This window comes from Hyperolius riggenbachi, chromosome 10, assembly GCF_040937935.1.
Source record: "Hyperolius riggenbachi isolate aHypRig1 chromosome 10, aHypRig1.pri, whole genome shotgun sequence".
NCBI lineage: Eukaryota > Metazoa > Chordata > Amphibia > Anura > Hyperoliidae > Hyperolius > Hyperolius riggenbachi.
This window is the reverse complement of record NC_090655.1, coordinates 25750662-25770317: the sequence shown is the minus strand read 5'-3', so window position 1 is coordinate 25770317 and position 19656 is coordinate 25750662. Positions and strand designations below refer to the sequence as shown.

Genomic DNA, 19656 nt, shown 5'->3' with positions numbered 1-19656 from the left:
TCCGCAGTGTTACAGGTGCATTGTGGGATGTGTATGGTGGGGTGCAGTGTAACCTCGTCTCTCCCTGCAGCTGATGGGCGTAGAGGTGGATCCGCAGTGTTACAGGTGCATTGTGGGATGTGTGTATGGTGGGGTGCAGTGTAACCTCGTTCTCTCCCCTGCAGCTGATGGGTGTAGAGGTGGATCCGCAGTATTACAGGTGCATTGTGGGATGTGTATGGGGTGCAGTGTAACCTCGTCTCTCCCTGCAGCTGATGGGCATAGAGGTGGAGCCGCAGTGTTACAGGTGCATTGTGGGATGTGTATGGTGGGGTGCAGTGTAACCTTGTTCTCTCCCTGCAGCTGATGGGCGTAGAGGTGGATCCGCAGTGTTACAGGTGCATTGTGGGATGTGTGTGCTCTCTCCCTGCAGCTGATGGGTGTAGAGGTGGATCCACAGTGTTACAGGTGCATTGTGGGATGTGTATGGTGGGGTGCAGTGTAACCTCGTCTCTCCCTGCAGCTGATGGGTGTAGAGGTGGATCCGCAGTGATACAGGTGCATTGTGGGATGTGTATGGTGGGGTGCAGTGTAACCTCGTCTCTCCCTGCAGCTGATGGGCGTAGAGGTGGATCCGCAGTGTTACAGGTGCATTGTGGGATGTGTGTATGGTGGGGTGCAGTGTAACCTCGTCTCTCCCTGCAGCTGATGGGCGTAGAGGTGGATCCGCAGAGTTACAGGTGCATTGTGGGATGTGTGTATGGTGGGGTGCAGTGTAACCTCGTCTCTCCCTGCAGCTGATGGGCGTAGAGGTGGATCCGCAGTGTTACAGATGCATTGTGGGATGTGTGTATGGTGGGGTGCAGTGTAACCTTGTCTCTCCCTGCAGCTGATGGGCGTAGAGGTGGATCCGCAGTGTTACAGGTGCATTGTGGGATGTGTGTGGGGTGCAGTGTAACCTCATCTCTCCCTGCAGCTGATGGGCGTAGAGGTGGATCTGCAGTGTTACAGGTGCATTGTGGGATGTGTATGGTGGGGTGCAGTGTAACCTCGTAACTCCCTGCAGCTGATGGGCGTAGCGGTGGATCCGCAGTGTTACAGGTGCATTGTGGGATGTGTGTATGGTGGGGTGCAGTGTAACCTCGTCTCTCCCTGCAGCTGATGGGTGTAGAGGTGGATCCGCAGTGATACAGGTGCATTGTGGGATGTGTATGGTGGGGTGCAGTGTAACCTTGTCTCTCCCTGCAGCTGATGGGCGTAGAGATGGATCCTCAGTGTTACAGATGCATTGTGGGATGTGTATGGTGGGGTGCAGTGTAACCTCTTCTCTCCCTGCAGCTGATGGGCGTAGAGGTGGATCCGCAGTGTTACAGGTGCATTGTGGGATGTGTATGGTGGGGTGCAGTGTAACCTCTTCTCTCCCTGCAGCTGATGGGCGTAGAGGTGGATCCGCAGTGTTACAGGTGCATTGTGGGATGTGTATGGTGGGGTGCAGTGTAACCTCGTCTCTCCCTGCAGCTGATGGGCGTAGAGGTGGATCCGCAGTGTTACAGGTGCATTGTGGGATGTGTGTATGGTGGGTTGCAGTGTAACCTCGTTCTCTCCCCTGCAGCTGATGGGCGTAGAGGTGGATCCGCAGTGTTACAGGTGCATTGTGGGATGTGTATGGTGGGGTGCAGTGTAACCTCGTTCTTTCCCTGCAGCTGATGGGCGTAGAGGTGGATCCGCAGTGTTACAAGTGCATTGTGGGATGTGTGTATGGTGGGGTGCAGTGTAACCTCGTCTCTCCCTGCAGCTGATGGGCGTAGAGGTGGATCCGCAGTGTTACAGGTGCATTGTGGGATGTGTATGGTGGGGTGCAGTGTAACCTCTTCTCTCCCTGCAGCTGATGGGCGTAGAGGTGGATCCGCAGTGTTACAGGTGCATTGTGGGATGTGTATGGTGGGGTGCAGTGTAACCTCGTTCTTTCCCTGCAGCTGATGGGCGTAGAGGTGGATCCGCAGTGTTACAAGTGCATTGTGGGATGTGTGTATGGTGGGGTGCAGTGTAACCTCGTCTCTCCCTGCAGCTGATGGGCGTAGAGGTGGATCCGCAGAGTTACAGGTGCATTGTGGGATGTGTGTATGGTGGGGTGCAGTGTAACCTTGTCTCTCCCTGCAGCTGATGGGCGTAGAGGTGGATCCGCAGAGTTACAGGTGCATTGTGGGATGTGTGTATGGTGGGGTGCAGTGTAACCTTGTCTCTCCCTGCAGCTGATGGGTGTAGAGGTGGATCCAGAGTACGGCGGCACAGGAGCTTCCTTCTTCTCTTCCATTCTGGTGATCGAGGAGCTGGCCAAAGTGGACGCCTCTGTGTCTGTTATGTGTGACATTCAGAACACACTGATCAATGCCTTATTCATGAGGCTGGGGACCGAGGAACAGAAGAACACCTACCTGCCCAGACTGTGTACAGACATGGTGAGTAACAAATGACTACCTGCACAAATGTCTCACTGAGGTCGGCTGGGGTCAAGGCTCTATACTCGAGAACTTATAAACTGTTAACTGTATGTTACTGTACCGGTTGGGGGGGGGGGGGGGGGCAATGCTTCCCGCGGGGAGGCCAGTGTCCCAGTGTAGCATCACCCATGACTGCAGTGACTTATTCATTCCACAGGGAGGAGGTATCCTATACATCTGGAAGGATTCTGGGGTGATCACTCTCATTTCGCTAACAGCTGAGAGCTGTACAAGGCACCTTTCACAGTGAAATATGCAGAGCTACTGAGCAGTGAAATGGAAACATCAGGAATTTCTTGTAAGGTCTCTTGCACACTACATGCGATTTTTTTTTTTTTTTTTTTTTTTTTTTGATTTTTTTTTTTTTTTTTTTTTCAATCTGGTTTTTGATTCTGATTAAAAAAAAAGTACTGCATGCTGCTACATCAGATCATATAAAATATATACGCTAATTGGATCGTATCAAAAATCGGAATGGCATATAGTGTGCAAGAGGACTAAGAAAGTTTTTGTGGGTTAATTTTTGCCCTATAAAAAGATAATGTGAATAGGAAAACCTAAAATATACATTGAGAATTCTCACAGTATATCAATGTGGTACGATTCCCCAAATGTTACCTTACCAGTGGCTGGACAGTGTACTGGTTAACCCCTTCAGTACCAGCAGTCTCTGGCCCCTTAAGGACCAGAGACTGCTAGCACCAAAAATCTGCGCAAACCAACGAATCGCCGCGCTGAATCATGGCTACCGCCCTCCGTCCCCTCAGGCCACCCACTCTGCCATCTCTATGACAGCAGAGCTCTGTGAGCCGGTCAGGAGCCACTTCCATTGGTTCCTGACCATGTGATCAATGTGAGCCAGTGGGATTTGCTCACATTGATGGTAGGGTCAGGAGCCACTGAAATAAATACTGACAACAGGGCGAGTAAGCTGCAGCGACGCAAGAGTGTGCGGTGAGATGAAATTACGCCTTAGCAGGAATAACAGCAGGAATAACAACCTCCAAACGGCCTAGATTTCTATCACCGCTGTCCGGAAGCTGTTAAAGCAAACCTGCAAGATCCTATGCTCAAAAAGTTAGACAAGACACAGGACATTTATATCGCACTTCTTTCCTGGCGGACTCACAGCGCCAGAGCTGCAGCTACTAGGGTGCCCTCTATGGGCAGTAGCGGTATTAGGTGGTCTTGCCCAAGGACTCCTTACTGAATAGGTACCGGCTTCCTGAACATGTAGAGCGTGAGATTCTAATCCAGATCTCCTGTGTTAGATACTTATCTCAGTAGTGGCTTCCCACGTCCTCCTCCTGACCACCGATCCAGTGTTGGGATCAAGAGACGTTCGCAGCTGTGCTTCCATACACGAACAAGCACAGCTTCACTGCAGACGCAGGATGGCTGGCACATGCACAGTAGCTCAGGCTCAGCTTTTTTGTTGGAAAAAGCCAAGTCCGTTCGGCTCTGTGCTAAGTCGTAGTACAGCTGTGCTCATTCGACAGACTGTCTGGTCCCAGCACTGGAACATCGAGGAGGGTGGGGGAGTTTTGGGGGGCCAAGCAGGTGGTTTAGGCGCAGAGTGCTTACCGTTTAATGCTTACTAGTTGGGTTACTGGTGCCCTGCATGTAGAGTATGCTGTATAGTAGTCAGTGCTTCTGCAGGTGTTAGAAGTTACAGCTCGCTTGTATGTTGCCCACAGCTGGGTAGTTTCTGCCTGTCAGAGGCTGGGTCCGGAAGTGACGCCTTCTCCCTGAAGACAACAGCCCGGAAGCACAAGGATTACTACGTCATCAACGGCTCCAAGATGTGGATCAGTAACTCGGAGCAGGCAGGGGTCTTCCTCGTCATGGCCAACGCCGACACCTCTGTGGTGAGCTTGAGTCATCTCTTGTTAGATCTTGTGCTTTTGAGAGGTGAACCCTTTGGTCACTAATCTTAGATGGTATTTTTTAATCTGTGCCCAGAGTTGGGCATTAGAGCGGGCCTGAACTCTCGCACAAGAGAGAACACAGAGAAATCCGCAATGCTTGTGTTTTATAGAGAACAGCCTGTCTAATTCTCCCTTCTCAGCAAGTAATGAGCTAATGTAATTTGTGCTCCCAGCTATCTGCCGAGTTGAGAGCTAATATGGAAACACAGGAGTTTAACCCTTTCTGTGCTCCCAGCAAACCAGGAAGTAACTACACTGCAGCATCTCTGAAGGAGCTATAACAAGGAAATGTTTTTCTTTAAAGGTTAATATGCTGTTGCTTCTCTTTTTGAGCAGAGAGGAAGTTCTGAGTTCAGGTCCACTTTAAAGGAAATCTTAGGTGGGGGGAAAAAGTTGAGATTCCACTGTGCTGTGGCGCTGGCTGACGCTGCATGCACTGTCCCGGCCACTTGTGTCCCTCGGTCGCGCCTCTGTAGTCGGCAGCGTTCTGCACATGTGCAGTATGTAAAACTTGCAACTGAGCATGTGCAGAGGAATCGCTGACTTTAGTTGGGGGCACGATGACACAACGATGCGATCTGTGAGAAGTTGAGGGACCTGATAGACCGTGGGGCTGGAGGAAGCACCAGGTAAGTAAATCTCAACTTCTTCAGCTCACTTAACATAATATATTGCTTTATTGAGGTCATTAATGCAGATACAGCACACTGGTTACTGTTTCTTTGTGAAGGAACAGCCTGCTGTTAGAGTGGTATGAAACACAAAATTACATTTTTGCTCTAAAACATTAAACACAGCAGAAAACAAATTGTGAAGTGTAAACATGCCTTTGAATATTTTCTAAGTGATACCGTTGCCGGGGTTTCAGGGCAATGTATCAGATTATCAGATTGTCTTGTAATTAACTAATAGCTGTTCAAACACAGTACAGAAAGTTCTTTGCTTCCTCGCTGGATACGGTAGAAGATTTTCTGCATTGTTTATGCTTGGAATACATGATCCCATAGAAGTAAATGGTAATCGATCAGAAGAATTTTCAAAATCAGATCGGACCTGTTGGAAATTATCTGTCGAGCCACCTACCTGCCAGAAAAACTCATGGTGTATTCCCAGCATTACACAGCTTATTAAAGCTCAAGTCAATCTGATAATTATAGTATGGCAACATCAATCTCATCAATAAGCTTCTGAGTGAAGTAGAGGATTGAGTATTAACCCTTCCAGTAGCTTTAAAACTATTTAGGGCCTATTTCCACTAGTGCCGAATTCAGCACAAATCTGCAACGCAGACGAGACGGGCAGGGGAACACTGCCTATTTATTTTATTTATTGTATTTATAAAGCGCCAACATATTGCGCAGTGCTGGACATTAGTTTAGGTTACAGACAATATTTAGGGGTGACAATATTTAGCAATATGACAATACAGGAATACAAGAAAAACCAGATCACGCAGCACCGTATGACTACAAGGTAATGCTTAGTCACTGGAGGGGAGCATGGAGATTAGGCAAGTTAGGTTCACTCAAATGCTTAGCATGGGTTCACAGTAATGCAGGTGCATTATCAGGTAGGACACAAAAGAGGAGGACTCTGCCCAAAGGCTTACAATCTAGAGGGAGAGGTAGGGACATGGAAGGTAGGGGAACAGAGTTCAGCTGTGGGTTTAGAGCACTTGTGAGGGGGGGGGGGGGGGTAGGCCAGAGTGAAAAGGTGAGTTTTGAGTGCCTTCTTGAAGATGTTGGAGGTGGCTGCCCAAATGGGTGGAGGAAGGGAGTTCCATAGTGTTGGAGCAGCTCTTGAGAAGACTAGGAGGAGTGCATGGGACTGGGTGATGTGGGGGGGGGGCAGGCGAAGATCATTGGAGGAGCGGAGTGGGCGGCTAGGTGTGTACCTCTGAGTAAGATCGGAAATGTAGGTTGGACAGGTTTTGTGGACAGATTTGTAGGTCAGACACAGTATCTTGAATCTGATTCTGGACTGCCTATCCCTAGCATGGGCTTGCTGTCCAGATCGCACATCGGTGCGAATCCAGATGGTATGCTGCAGTTTTACGCAGCACGCAGCTGAATCACTATAGCCATGCTTGGCTGCGCAGTAGAACGGAAGACGCAGCTTCCAGCAGAAACCGGCCCTTATATCTTTTTCCCTATTAGTTTTATGCCGTATTTAATGCTTTAGACTGTACATGAAATTTGAATTGCACACCATTTTTAGTGTTACGTTGGACACTTTTCAATAATTACCTGCAGGGCCCAAAGCACACAATAGCCTTCCTTGGAAAGTTGCCAGCTCCCCTGATCTGCAGGTCTGTCTTTCCTGGTGGGGCTGTGGGGGATGGAGGGAGTCTGACGAGTGTCCCAGTCCCCCAATATCTGGTCCTCCGAGTCACTCTGATGATAAGTGGGCAGTGGGCCTGTCAATCAAAGCTGATTGATCGCCTTTGTGTAGAGCTGGTTACCAGATAATGGGGAGTATAATGGAGGAAGTCACACTGACACAGAGAGAGGCGGTATCGGCTGAAGCCACCCTGCAGAGGTGAGTATATACTGTATTTTTCGACATATAAGATGCACTTTTTCTCCTCCAAAAAAGGTGAGAAAAAGTCTCTGCATCTTATTTGCCAAATACAGGGAGTCCCCGACTTACAAACGCCCATCGATTCAAACCGCCGACCCGCCGCAATGTTGGGTACTTCCTGCATTGTCCCTGTGTGTCCTCCTCCGCTGCCCCTTGTGTCCCATCTGCTCTGCATGTAAAATTACAAGCAGCAGCACAGCTCCGCCTCATCCAGCGACAACCACAAATCTCTCCTCTCCCTCATGGCTCCCCTAGTGCAGATTTCTGCAGATGACGCTATCACCAGAAGACGGCACTAGGGGAGCAGTGCAGGAGAGGTCTGTGATCGCCACTGGAGCCAATGGATCAGGTTCTTCCTCTGCTGGTAATTATACACATGCAGCAGAGGGTACGCGAGGGGCATCGGAGGGCACACATGGGGTACAGAAAGAGGACACACGTGAGGGACAGAAGGAGGGCACACATGGAAGACATGAGGTACAAGGGGAACACTAATTGGGGGAGAACATGTACAAGACACTCCTGGACAATGGACACCCGCCAGGTTTAGTATTGGATTTTTTTCCCCCTGGTTTTTCCCCTCTATACCTAGGTGCAGTTTATAGTCCAGAACATCTTATATGCCAAGATCTATGGTATTTCTCTCCTTTGTGAAGGTCCCGTGGTTCTGCTAGCCTCTGTTGTATAATGTGTGTACACAGCTCTGCCCGTATTCTTGTACTGACATGCGTGAGCTGCACGGGTCTCTGCAGCTTATTGCTTTATAGTCGCCCGGTAATCAGATGAAGCCTCGGACATGTGAGGGATAACTCTCTTCTGCCCTGCAGGGATACAAAGGCATCACGTGCTTCATCGTCCCCCGGGACACGGAAGGATTTCACATCGGAAAGAAAGAGGATAAAGTGGGACTCCGAGCCTCATCCACCTGCAGTCTGTCTTTCGATAATGTTAAGGTACGGATAAAAGAGGTGACCTAAAGGTAAAAGTTATGCTTTATCATAAATGTGTGAACTTTAAATAAGAGTTCCTGCTTGTATAAGAGGGCAGCGCTGCTCCCTCCACTCGTCTGCAAACAAAAGGCTATGTACTTACCTAAATGGCTGGTCCCCATCTGTCCAGTACTGCTGGAGGCCATCTTCCCTCTGCAGCATCCCTCCTTCCTGCTGCTGCAGTCACAGCTCCCAGCCTATGCTTGTCTGCAGCTTCCAACAGAGGCAGGATGTCCAGGACAGATGTTACAGGGGAGGGGAGTGGCAGAACTGGAAGTATGGCAGCCCCTGATCCAGGTGAGTATTAAAGGAAACCTGAGATGGGGGATTAGCAATAAAATATACACACCTGGGGCTTCCTCTAGCCCCCTCCGGTCTGATCGCTCCTACGGCGTCCTCTTATCTTTCTTTGTTCGCCTGCAGTTGGCCCCAGAAAGTCCTCCGTTATGGGGCCAACTGCGCATGTGCAGCTTGGCCGTGCACGCTCCCAACATGTTCACATCGCCTGGACCATTCTGCGCAGGCTCCGAACGCTCCCAGCGGCGGGAGCAAGACAGGGGAGCTTGCCAGGCCTGGACTGCGCATGTACCTACTGGATGATTTTCCCGGGCCAATTACATGCAAACTGAGAGGGAGAAGAGGACGAAGGCGATCAGACCGGAGAGGGCTGGAGGAAGACCCAGGTATGTATATTTTTTTTGCGGGAGCCCAATCTCAGGTATACTTTAAAGAGGAACTGTAGTAAAAATAATATAGTAAAATTACTTATTTTTTACAATATTCATTTATAGATTGTTTAGTCATTGTTTGCCCCAGGGCTGTGGAGTCGGAGCAATTTTGGGTACCTGGAGGTGGAGCCGTGAAAAAATACTCTGACTCCTAATGAATTTAAACTGTAATTAAAATAGAAAATATGATAAAATGTTCTATTTCTCTGATAATAGTCATCATAAATAATTTATACATACATAATAGCTGTGCTTAGTCCACAAAAATGAAATAAACCAATCAAAATTAGTTACTTGTGCTGCTTCAATAAAGCAGTCCCCGTATTTTTAAGGTCAGATATACATATCTGATTGTGACTGTATATATGATGTGTACACAGGAATCTCTTATATATACACGAAATAACATCTATGCTGTAAGTATAAAGCCTGATGTGTAGCTGTGTCACTAATAGAGATGGTCAATGAGATGGAAATAATTCTGCATTGATGCTGATTTATGCAAATGTATGCACTACCTTTGCTGATGAAATCAAATAATTTGATATTTTGTTAAAATTTGGTTTGGTGACTACGGATTAACCACTTAAGGACCACAGTCTTTTCGCCCCTTAAGGACCAGAGCCTTTTTCTCCATTCAGACCACTGCAGCTTTCACGGTTTATTGCTCGGTCATACAACCTACTATCTAAATGAATTTTAACTCCTTTTCTTGTCACTAATACAGCTTTCTTTTGGTGCTATTTGATTGCTGCTGCGAGTTTTAGTTTTTATTATATTCATCAAAAAAGACATGAATTTTGTCAAAAAAATGACTTTTTTAATTTTCTGTGCTGACATTTTTCAAATAAAGTAAACTTTTTATATACATTTTTGTCCAAATATATTGTGCTACATGTCTTTGATAAAAAAAAACAAAAAAAAAAACATTCAGTGTATATTTATTGGTTTGGGTAAAAGTTATAGCATTTACAAACTATGGTGCCAAAAGTGAATTTTCCCATTTTGAAGCATCTCTGACTTTTCTGACCACCTGTCATGTTTCATGAGGTGCTAAAATTCCAGAATAGTATACCCCCCAAATGACCCCATTTTGGAAAGAAGACATCCCAAAGTATTCACTGAGAGGCATGGTGAGTTCATAGAAGATTTTGTTTTTTGTCACAAGTTAGCGGAAAATGACACTTTGTGACAAAAAAAAAAAGTTTCCATTTCTGCTAACTTGCGACAAAAAAAATTAAATCTGCCACGGACTCACCATGCCCCTCTCTGAATACTTTGGGATGTCTACTTTCCAAAATGGGGTCATTTGTGGGGTGTGTTCACTGTCCTGGCATTTTGGGGGGTGCCTAATTGTAAGCACCCCTGTAAAGCCTAAAGGTACTCATTGGACTTTGGGCCCCTTAGCGCAGTTAGGGTGCAAAAAGTGCCACACATGTGGTATTGCCATAGTCAGGAGAAGTAGTATAATGTGTTTTGTGGTGTATTTTTACATATACCCATGCTGGGTGGGAGAAATATCTCTGTAAATGACAATTTTCTGATTTTTTTTTTTTACACACAATTGTCCATTTACAGAGAGATTTCTCCCACCCAGCATGGGTATGTGTAAAAATACACCCCAAAACACATTATACTACTTCTCCTGAGTACGGCTATACCACATGTGTGACACTTTTTTGCAGCCTAGGTGCGCTAAGGGGCCCAACGTCCTATTCACAGGTCATTTTGAGGCATTTGTTTTCTAGACTACTCCTCAAGGTTTAGGGCCCCTAAAATGCCAGGGCAGTATAGGAACCCCACAAGTGACCCCATTTTAGAAAGAAGACACCCCAAGGTATTCCGTTGGGTGTATGGTGAGTTCATAGAAGATTTTATTAGTTAGTGGAAAATGACACTTTGTGAAAAAAAATAAAAATCAATTTCCGCTAACTTGTGACAAAAAATAAAATCTTCTATGAACGCTTCATACACCTAACAGAATACTTTGGGGTGTCTTTTTTTCTAAAAAGGGGTCACTTGTGGAGTTCCTATACTGCCCTGGCATTTTAGGGGCCCAAAACCGTGAGTAGTCTGGAAACCAAATGTCTCAAAATGACTGTTCAGGGGTATAAGCATCTGCAAATTTTGATGACAGGTGGTCTATGAGGGGGCGAATTTTGTGGAACCGGTCATAAGCAGGGTGGCCTCTTAGATGACAGGTTGTATTGGGTCTGATCTGATGGATAGGAGTGCTAGGGGGGTGACAGGAGGTTATTGATGGTTGTCTCAGGGGGTGGTTAGAAGGGAAAATAGATGCAATCAATTCCCTGGAGAGGTGATCGGAAGGGGGATCTGAGGGTTTGGCCTAGTGATCAGGAGCCCACACGGGGCAAATTAGGGCCTGATCTGATGGGTAGGTGTGCTAGGGGGTGACAGGGGTTGATTGATGGGTGTCTCAAGGTGTGATTAGCGGGGGGAATAGATGCAAGCAATGCACTGGCGAGGTGATCAGGGCTGGGGTCTGAGGGCATTCTGAGGGTGTGGACGGGTGATTGGGTGCCCTAAGGGCAGATAGGGGTCTAATCTGATGGGTAGCAGTGACAGGGGGTGATTGATGGGTGATCAGTGGGTGATTAGATGGCAGAACAGGTGTAAACAATGCACTTTGGAGGTGATCTGAGGGTAGGTCTGCGGGCAATCTGATGGTGTGGGAGAATGATTAGGGTCTGATCTGATAGGTGGCAGTGACAGGTGGTGAATGGCGGGTGAATGACAGGTGATTACAGGGGAGGATAGATGTATACAGTACACAGGAGGGGGGGTCTGGGGAGGATCTGAGAGTGGGGGGGTGATCAGGAGCCCCCAGGGGAAGTTTAGGGTCTAACTAAAAAAACAGCGCTAACAGATAGTGACAGGGAGTGATTGATGGGTGATTGGGTGCAAACAGGGGTCTGAGGGGTGGGCAGGGGGGGGGGGGGGGGGTCTGAGGGATGCTGTGGCGATCAGAGGGAAGGGAGGGGGCAGATCACTGTGCTTGGGTGCTTACCTGCGTGGCTGCAGCCTGCCCTGGTGGTCCCTCGATCACTGGGACCACCAGGGCAGGAGGCAGCCTGTATAAATATGCTTTGTGTACATTACAAAGCGTATTATACACTTTGTAGCGGCGATCCGGTAGCTAGTAACCCATCGGCGCTTCCGAACGGCCGGCAGGTTACAGCGTGAGGGGGCAGAGCCTGTCGCCGGCGGCTGATCGCGTCACGAATGACGCGATCGCCGCATAACCACGCCCACCGCCAATGGGCGTATTGCGGTCGTTTGGGCCCAGCCCTTGCCGCCGCCCATCGGCTGTGGGCAGTCGGCAAGTGGTTAAAGAAAAGTTTTATACATACCTGGGGCTTCCTCCAGCCCCCTTCAGGCCAATCAGTCCCTCGCTGTCCTCCTCCACCAGCTGGATCTTCTGCTATGAGTCCAGGTAATTCAGCCGGTCAGCGCAGTCCGACCACGTGCCGCTCCTACAGCCAGGAGCATTCTGCACCTGCGCAATAGTGCTGCGCGGGTGTAGTACGCTCCCGGCGGCAGAGTGTGTGCATGCGCACTACACCCGACTGGCTCAAGTACCTGGACTCCTAGCAGAAGATCCAGGTGGCGGAGGAGGACAGCGAGGGACTGATTAGCCTGAAAGGGGCTGTAGGAAGCCCCAGGTATGTATAAAACTAATTTCATCTGTCTCAGGTTTACTTTGTTACACAGTAGTACTGTACTCTACATATGCACTCCCCACAGAGCTGCAGAGAATCCACTGAGAATGTTGTGCACATTGAACACAGAGGTGTTGTCTATCGCCCATAAACCTGGTTCAGATTGTGCATGAAGAATGTGTAATAGAGGAAGAATCCCCTCATTCTCCTGCAGAGTACCTGCACATCATTCTTACATGTACCCACAGTCACATTGCCTAGGGCCTGATCCATGTTCAGATTGTGCATGAAGAATGTGTAATAGAGGAAGAATCCCCTCATTCCCCTGCAGAGTACCTGCACATCACTCTTACATGTACCCACACTTACATTGCCTAGGGCCTGATAGATGTTCTTTATTCCTGTCTGTACCTTTTTACAAGTACTCTTACCATGGACTAGTTTTAGTCTATGACTAAAGGGAATAAATATGTCAGTCTCCATATCCCTCTCACTTCAGTTGTCTTTTAAAATTCCTAAGCGTTGGCAGTTAAGAGATGAATTTCATGTTACATACTTTCAATCAACAAGATTGTAATATGCAAATTAGAGAAGTCGAGGAGTCGGAGATGGTGGAATCCTAAACTGAGGAGTCGGAGTCGGTGGATTTTTGCACCGAATCCACAGCCCTGGTTTGCCCGTTGTAAAAATCTTTCCTCTCTCTGATTTACATTCTGACATTTATCACTGGTGGTAACATATTTAGTTCTGCCAGGTGATCTGTGCGGAATATTCGTTACTGAGAGTTCTATGCACAACTAGAGATACTGCTTGCTTGGCATTTGGAAAGAAACTGTTATTTCCCACAATGCAACGAGGTTCTTTAAAGCGGGATAAAACCCTGACATAATATTCAATAAAAACATGTTTTCCCACTTTTTATCTGCCATACGGTTATCATATTTGCTTTTGTGCATAAGTATTATTCATTTAGAAATTATATGTTCCTAAAGTACACTTATTTTACTCTGAGAGCTGACTTTGCATTTTATTTATAACTGCTTTATTCATCCTCTAACTTAATCAGAAAGCATCAGAAAGCATTTATGCTTGTCTGACTTTGTTCAGGGGACCAGCAGTGTGAGAGAAGGCTTTGTTTACATTTCTCACTTGATGCAATTAAACACAAGATAACATTATGTAAAGTTGGGAAGCAGCCAGCTCTGCTGGAAGGGAAGCTTCTAAAGCCTGTGTTAACCCTTTGAATGCAATTCTAGTAAAAAAAAAAAAAACAATGCTGGTTGTATATAATATGCTGTAAATAATCTATTAGAGCAAAGTAGAAATGCTGGGTTTCATTCTGCAGGACAGCTAAACAATCTGCATTGTTTAAAAGGAAATAAATATGGCAGGCCCCATATTACACTCACCTCCTTTTTTTAGGCATGGAACATCCAGTTTATTGTGGCTTTTGATAGTGCAGTTTTTTGGACAGTTACTGTGTGCAGCTGATTCTTTGCCATATTTCTTTGCACAGGTTCCAGAGTCCAATTTGCTCGGCGAGTTTGGACAAGGATACAAATATGCCATAGGAATGCTGAATGAAGGTCGCATTGGAATTGCTGCTCAGGTAGTAGAACTGGGGCTTGATGCCTGAATGTCATTGTCATCAGATGTCACATGCGCTGATATCCAAAGTGCATTGTCATGGAAACTTGGTTTTATGATAAACAGATCTTCTGTTCCGATCCCCTGCCTTAATATATATACACATCGATCCTCCGAAAGGTGGCCCGTTAAGGCCCTGTTTACACTTAGGCCTGGTTCACATTAGCGTTCGCTGTCCGGATCCGCCTGATCGGATCCGGACCATATACTTTACAAACGGAACGTACATTCCGCATAGCAATGCAAAGTCTATGCGGACGTTCACATGCATACTTTCCGTACAGTACGGAGCCGGATCGGATCCGGACTCCGGACAGTTTTCCAACATGCGCTATTTTTCGGTCCAGATCACCGGGCCCACGCACCCGGGCCGGATCCTGACCAGAACATGCAGCCATGCTGTGCAATGAGAAACGGATGTTTCTCATCACACTGGCAATAGGACCAGATGCTTCCAGCACCGGTCCTATGCCACTTGGGGGGCCCAGACTACACGCCGGTATCCCCCATGCTTGTGGTGCCTTTCTGGCACTGCAATGTATCTAGTTCCGGCTACTTTATTGTAGCCGGAACTGATACATTCCGGATCCGCAACTGGTGGCAACTTGTGGCCACCACAGAGACCCGTACGGTCTCTTTGCGGCCCCCGGACCTGGACCCCGGACACTTGCTGACTCGAACCGCAAGTGTGAATGGGGCCTTAATCAGTTGGTACATGGGTTTTTTTCTTCTCCATAGCAGAGCATTGTGAAAAAGATTTCAGTTAAAACGCGTTAAGTGTGAACTGTGCCATGGGAAAACATGGGCATTACTTTGAAAATCAGTTGTCCTTTCAGTTATAACTGAGAGCAACTGATTTAGTGTAAACAGGGCCTCAATCCTCCAGTCGGAGCATACGCAGTCCGGCCACACACACTCCTCCTGTGGCTGGGAGCAAGCCGTGCATGCGCAGTAGTGCTGTGTAATGCGATGCAGCGCTCGCACGGCCAGACTGCGCATGCACAAACTCGTGGAATGAATGGGCCAGCTAGTGGAAGATCCAGGAGGGCGGCGAGGGAGCGAACAGACTGAAGAGGGCTGGAGGAAGCCCCAGGTATGTATACATTTTTTTTCCTTTTTGTCTTTCACCTTTTGATGAGTGAACCACAAAACCTATAGTGAGTGGTTTACAGAAATCCGTCCTTTTATGTCCCTCATAATGGGATGTTCATCCAGAATACTGATGGCTCACGTAGCATTTTAGAGAGCCGAATATTCCCACTTATGGCCAGTTCACACTTGAGCAGATGCGGAACGGAAACGGTAAGCGCATCCGCGAGGCGATTGCATTCCGTCCCTTTGCATCCACATGTAATGGTTTTACCCGTCTGTTCCACCTCCGCACATCTGCTCCTGCATCAATCACATCCGCCTGTACGCATCGCTGCTCACCTGTCCCGCCTCCGTTCGGTCCATTTATTCCGCTCGGAGGACAACAGAAGCATGGGGCTCTCCATAGGCTGCAGCAGGCCAATTCTCCCTAGCAACAGGGAGAATATTCATTGGTCCAACATGAACCAATGAGAATTCTCCCTGTTGCTTATGATTCCCATTGATCTTTTGCAGCCTAGTGGAGATCCCCATGCTAATACCGGCCACTAGGCGGTGTAGGAGGGACCGAGCGGTGGCAGCAGGACACATGAGTATTCTGTCACGGCGGCAATCGAAGCGGGTGATGCGCATGCGGCGACCAGCCTAGTGAGAACGGACAGTGTGGGTACTCACAGGCTTTCATTAGACACATTTTCCCATCTAGTCCAGAAAAATGTGCCAAATTGGGACTCTGCGTTCTGCAGCAACTGGATCCGTGTTTTTTTACAAGTAGAGGTGGATCCTATTTTAACCTCCCTGACATTTTGATTCCGTGCGGCGCACGGCTGCGGGAGGGTTTTTTTGACCTTTTTATTTTTTTAGCGATAGGCTAGCAACATGATTCCTCCCTCCCTGCTCTCTCCCTCCACCCTTCCGATCGCCTCCGGCATGAATATCTATCAGGAAATCCCGTTCTGAACGGGATTTCCTGCAGGGCTTCCCCCTTCGCCATGGCGACGAACGGAATGACGTCATCGACGTCATGACATCACAGGGAGTCCCGATCCACCCCATAGCGCAGCCTGGCGGTGATTGGCCAGGCTGCACAAGGGGTCTGCGGGGGGCCCTCTTTCGCGGCGGATCGGCGGTGAGCAGCAGCGATCGGGTAAGACACTCAGCAAAGTGCTAGCTGCGTGTATTAAAAAAACAATTATGCAAATCGGCCCACCAGGGCCTGAGCAATCCACCGTGGCGTTACCGCATGCCCAGGTGGTTAAAAATAAGATTTAATTTGCATTTAAGCATAGCTTAAAAAAAACATTTGGAACGGGTACGTTTTTTTTTTTTTTTTTTTTAAAGGGGTACTTCAGCCTAAACAAACATACTGAGGTATGTTAATTAAAATAGATAGGAAATGTAATCTCTTATCCACCTTGTTTTAAAAAAACAGGCAAATGTTTATAATTTCATGAGGGCAGCCATTTTTGGTTGAAAGGAGGTGACAGGGAGCATGAGACACAGTTCCAACGGTCATGTGTCCTGATCACCCCTCCCAGTTGCTAAGCAACAAGAACATCAGAAATCCCATCATGCTTTGCACACCATCAGAGGAAAAATGCCTGGGCAGTTTTCTTTGATGGGGCGGAGTTTAGCTTCGGTACAGCTAAAAATGATGCTTTGGTAAGAAAAACAAAGTTCTGTTGCTGTGAAACGATTAAAGAAACACCAAGACTTTTCAGTTCTGCTGAGTAAATTTTTAGTCTGGAGGTTCACTTTAAGCAAATGTAAACCGGCCCTTACAGACGACTGTTTCAAGCTGTTTTGGTCTTCATCTGTGCACAGCATGGCCTTGTTTATAGACTGCATGGATATGTTTATAGACTGCATATTCCACACACTGTCCTGAAGGGATGGAATGTGGGTGCTGAAGCATGATTTTTTCTTTTATTTCAAAATGTCTGCTAGTTCAAGTACCTCCAGGCTCAACCTGAGTACCAATAAGAATACAGGCTCCATGCTCCTCACCTTGAGCTAGGACATTTGAATATGTATTAGGGAGGCGCCGGGGGGGGGGGGGGGGGGGCTGGCAAACCAGCAAAATTAGTAACACCTCTGCACGCTTGCATGCAAATTCTCATGCAAATTAATTCATGCAGATCAGTCAAGCAGGAACGAACGTTCTCCCTACAGCTAAGCTAAAAGCCAGGGTCTTCGTTACAAGAATGAATTCTCTCGTATAATAACATACACCACGTAGATGTTCCCCTTGTTAGGTGTCCTGAGTACCCCCTGGCCTCCAGGCTTCTAAGTGAAGTGAAAAGTTTCATTATTAACCCTTGCAGCATCTTGGAAACCAGTCATATGTTTTTAGCTATTGGTTTTATGCTGCATTATTTATTTGGACATAAATGATATTTGAGTTTCCTCCCACTTTTTACCTTTTTCCTAAATGTCTTGCTTAGAGTTCACCAATGCGCCCCGTTGTGTGTTGCAGATGCTGGGGTTGGCCCAGGGCTGTTTCGATAACACCATTCCCTACACTAAGCAGAGGGTGCAATTTGGGAAGAGGATATTTGACTTTCAGGTAAGATGTTACTGCTTTATGTACAGTACTGTGGGGGTCGAGGTCTCGGCCAGTTTAAAGAGGAGCTGTCGGCCATACTGTCTCAGAAAAAAACACCACATATATAAGTAGATAAACAAAAGTTTGCTTTTTTGAAACAGAAAGAATTTGCGATAATTCAGGTTGGAGTGAGCTTGAGATGTCTCCCAGAGCATCACTGCTGAATATATGCAAATTAACCATTGTACCCTTAAGGTGGCCATACACTGGTCGATGTGCCATTAGATCGACCAGCTGACAGATCCCTATCTGATCGAATCTGATCAGATAGGGATCGTATGGCTGCCATTACTGCAAACAGATTGTGAATCGATTTCAGCCTGAAACCGATCACAATCTGTTCAGCTGCTCCTGCCGCCTGTCCCCCCCCCCCGTATACATTACCTGAGGCTGGCTCCCGGGCGTCTTCTCTGCACTGCACCGCACCGCTGTTCTTGCTCCATCCCGGCGCTTCCTGTGTTACTCCGTGACCAGGAAGTTCAAATAGAGCGCCCTCTATTTCAACTTCCTGGTCACCGGAGTGACACAGGAAGTTTAAGCGTACACTGGGACATGCGGAAATGCGGTGCAGCGAGGAGAAGAGGACCCCGGAGCCAGCTTCAGGTAATGTATACATGCTCGGATCGGGCCCGAATCGTACGCCGCAAGCGACGCGCTCCTACCGGCGGGCGATCGAGGGTAATTTCCCGCACGGCGCGATCGACGGACCGATCCGATTTCGGGAGGGAATCGGATCGGCGGGTGCGTTTAGCGCAAGCGATTGGCAGCAGATCCGATCCCAGGATCGGATCTGCTGTCGAAACGGCCGTGAATCGAGCCAGTGTATGGCCTGCTTTATGCTTCATACACACTTAAGATAAAAGTCTTTGGAAAATGAAAGATCACAGACCAATTTTACCCCCTTCCATGTAGTATGAGAGCCACACCTACACAGTCTATTCTATGGAGCTGCACTCCCCATCAGATAAAATCTTTGCAAGATGCTGCACACAAAGATGCCCGTACACACTCAAAAGATCATTATCTGCAAAAGATCTGTTCCTGCAAAAGATCCATTCCTGCAAAATGCATTCATAGTCTATGAGATCTGAAGATCCTCATACACACTTGGTTTAACAGACAATCATCTGCAGATCAGATCCACCAGGATGGATGTCTAGGCGTTACTCTGGACTCTGAACTTTCCTTTACCGCCCACATCCAAGGTATTGCCAGATCCTGCAACTTCCACCTCCGCAACATCTCCAAGATCCGCTCCTACCTGTCCCCTGACACCACTAAACTCCTTATCCACGCCCTTGTCATCTCCCGCCTAGACTACTGCAATTCTCTTTTATCTGGCCTCCCCTCTAACCATACTGACCCACTTAAATTGGTAATGAATGCGGCAGCCAGACTGATACATTCTTCTCACCGCAGCGCCTCTACAACTCCGCTCTGTAAAGCACTACACTGGCTCCCCATCAGCTTTAGGATCAATTTCAAAATCCTGTGCTTGGCCTACAAATCAGTGCACAAGACCTGCCCGACCTACATCTCTGATCTGGTCCACAGGCACATACCAGCCCGCCCCCTCCGATCCTCCAATGACCTGCGCCTAGTCGCACCACGCATAACTCAGTCACACGCACGATTGCAGGACTTCACCAGGGCCGCCCCTACTCTCTGGAACTCTCTCCCACCAGCCGTCAGACTCGCCCCCACCTTTAATTCCTTCAAACAAGCTCTCAAGACTCACCTCTTCACGCTCGCATACCCCCCTACACCAGCACCATAATATGTTCTGTTAGACCCCCTCTCAAAAGACGCACCTATTGTCTCCACCCCACCCTTTAGATTGTAAGCCTCCGGCAGGGCCCTCCTCCCTAATGTACCCAGCTTGATTATGCAATCTTACTCGCAACCACCCCTCTTGTAGACTCGAACAGTC

The 19656-nt window shown here is 47.8% G+C and overlaps 1 protein-coding gene across 1 annotated transcript in view; it reads left to right on the top strand.

The window, feature by feature from the left end:
- ACADSB (acyl-CoA dehydrogenase short/branched chain) overlaps positions 1–19656 on the top strand; it is an 87654-nt gene that overhangs the window by 53930 nt on the left and 14068 nt on the right. The window contains exons 5-9 of the mRNA XM_068256834.1: positions 2232–2438; positions 4178–4348; positions 7816–7941; positions 13902–13994; positions 17598–17687. Coding sequence (XP_068112935.1) covers positions 2232–2438; positions 4178–4348; positions 7816–7941; positions 13902–13994; positions 17598–17687 — 687 coding nt within the window. The remainder of the gene's footprint in view (positions 1–2231; positions 2439–4177; positions 4349–7815; positions 7942–13901; positions 13995–17597; positions 17688–19656) is intronic.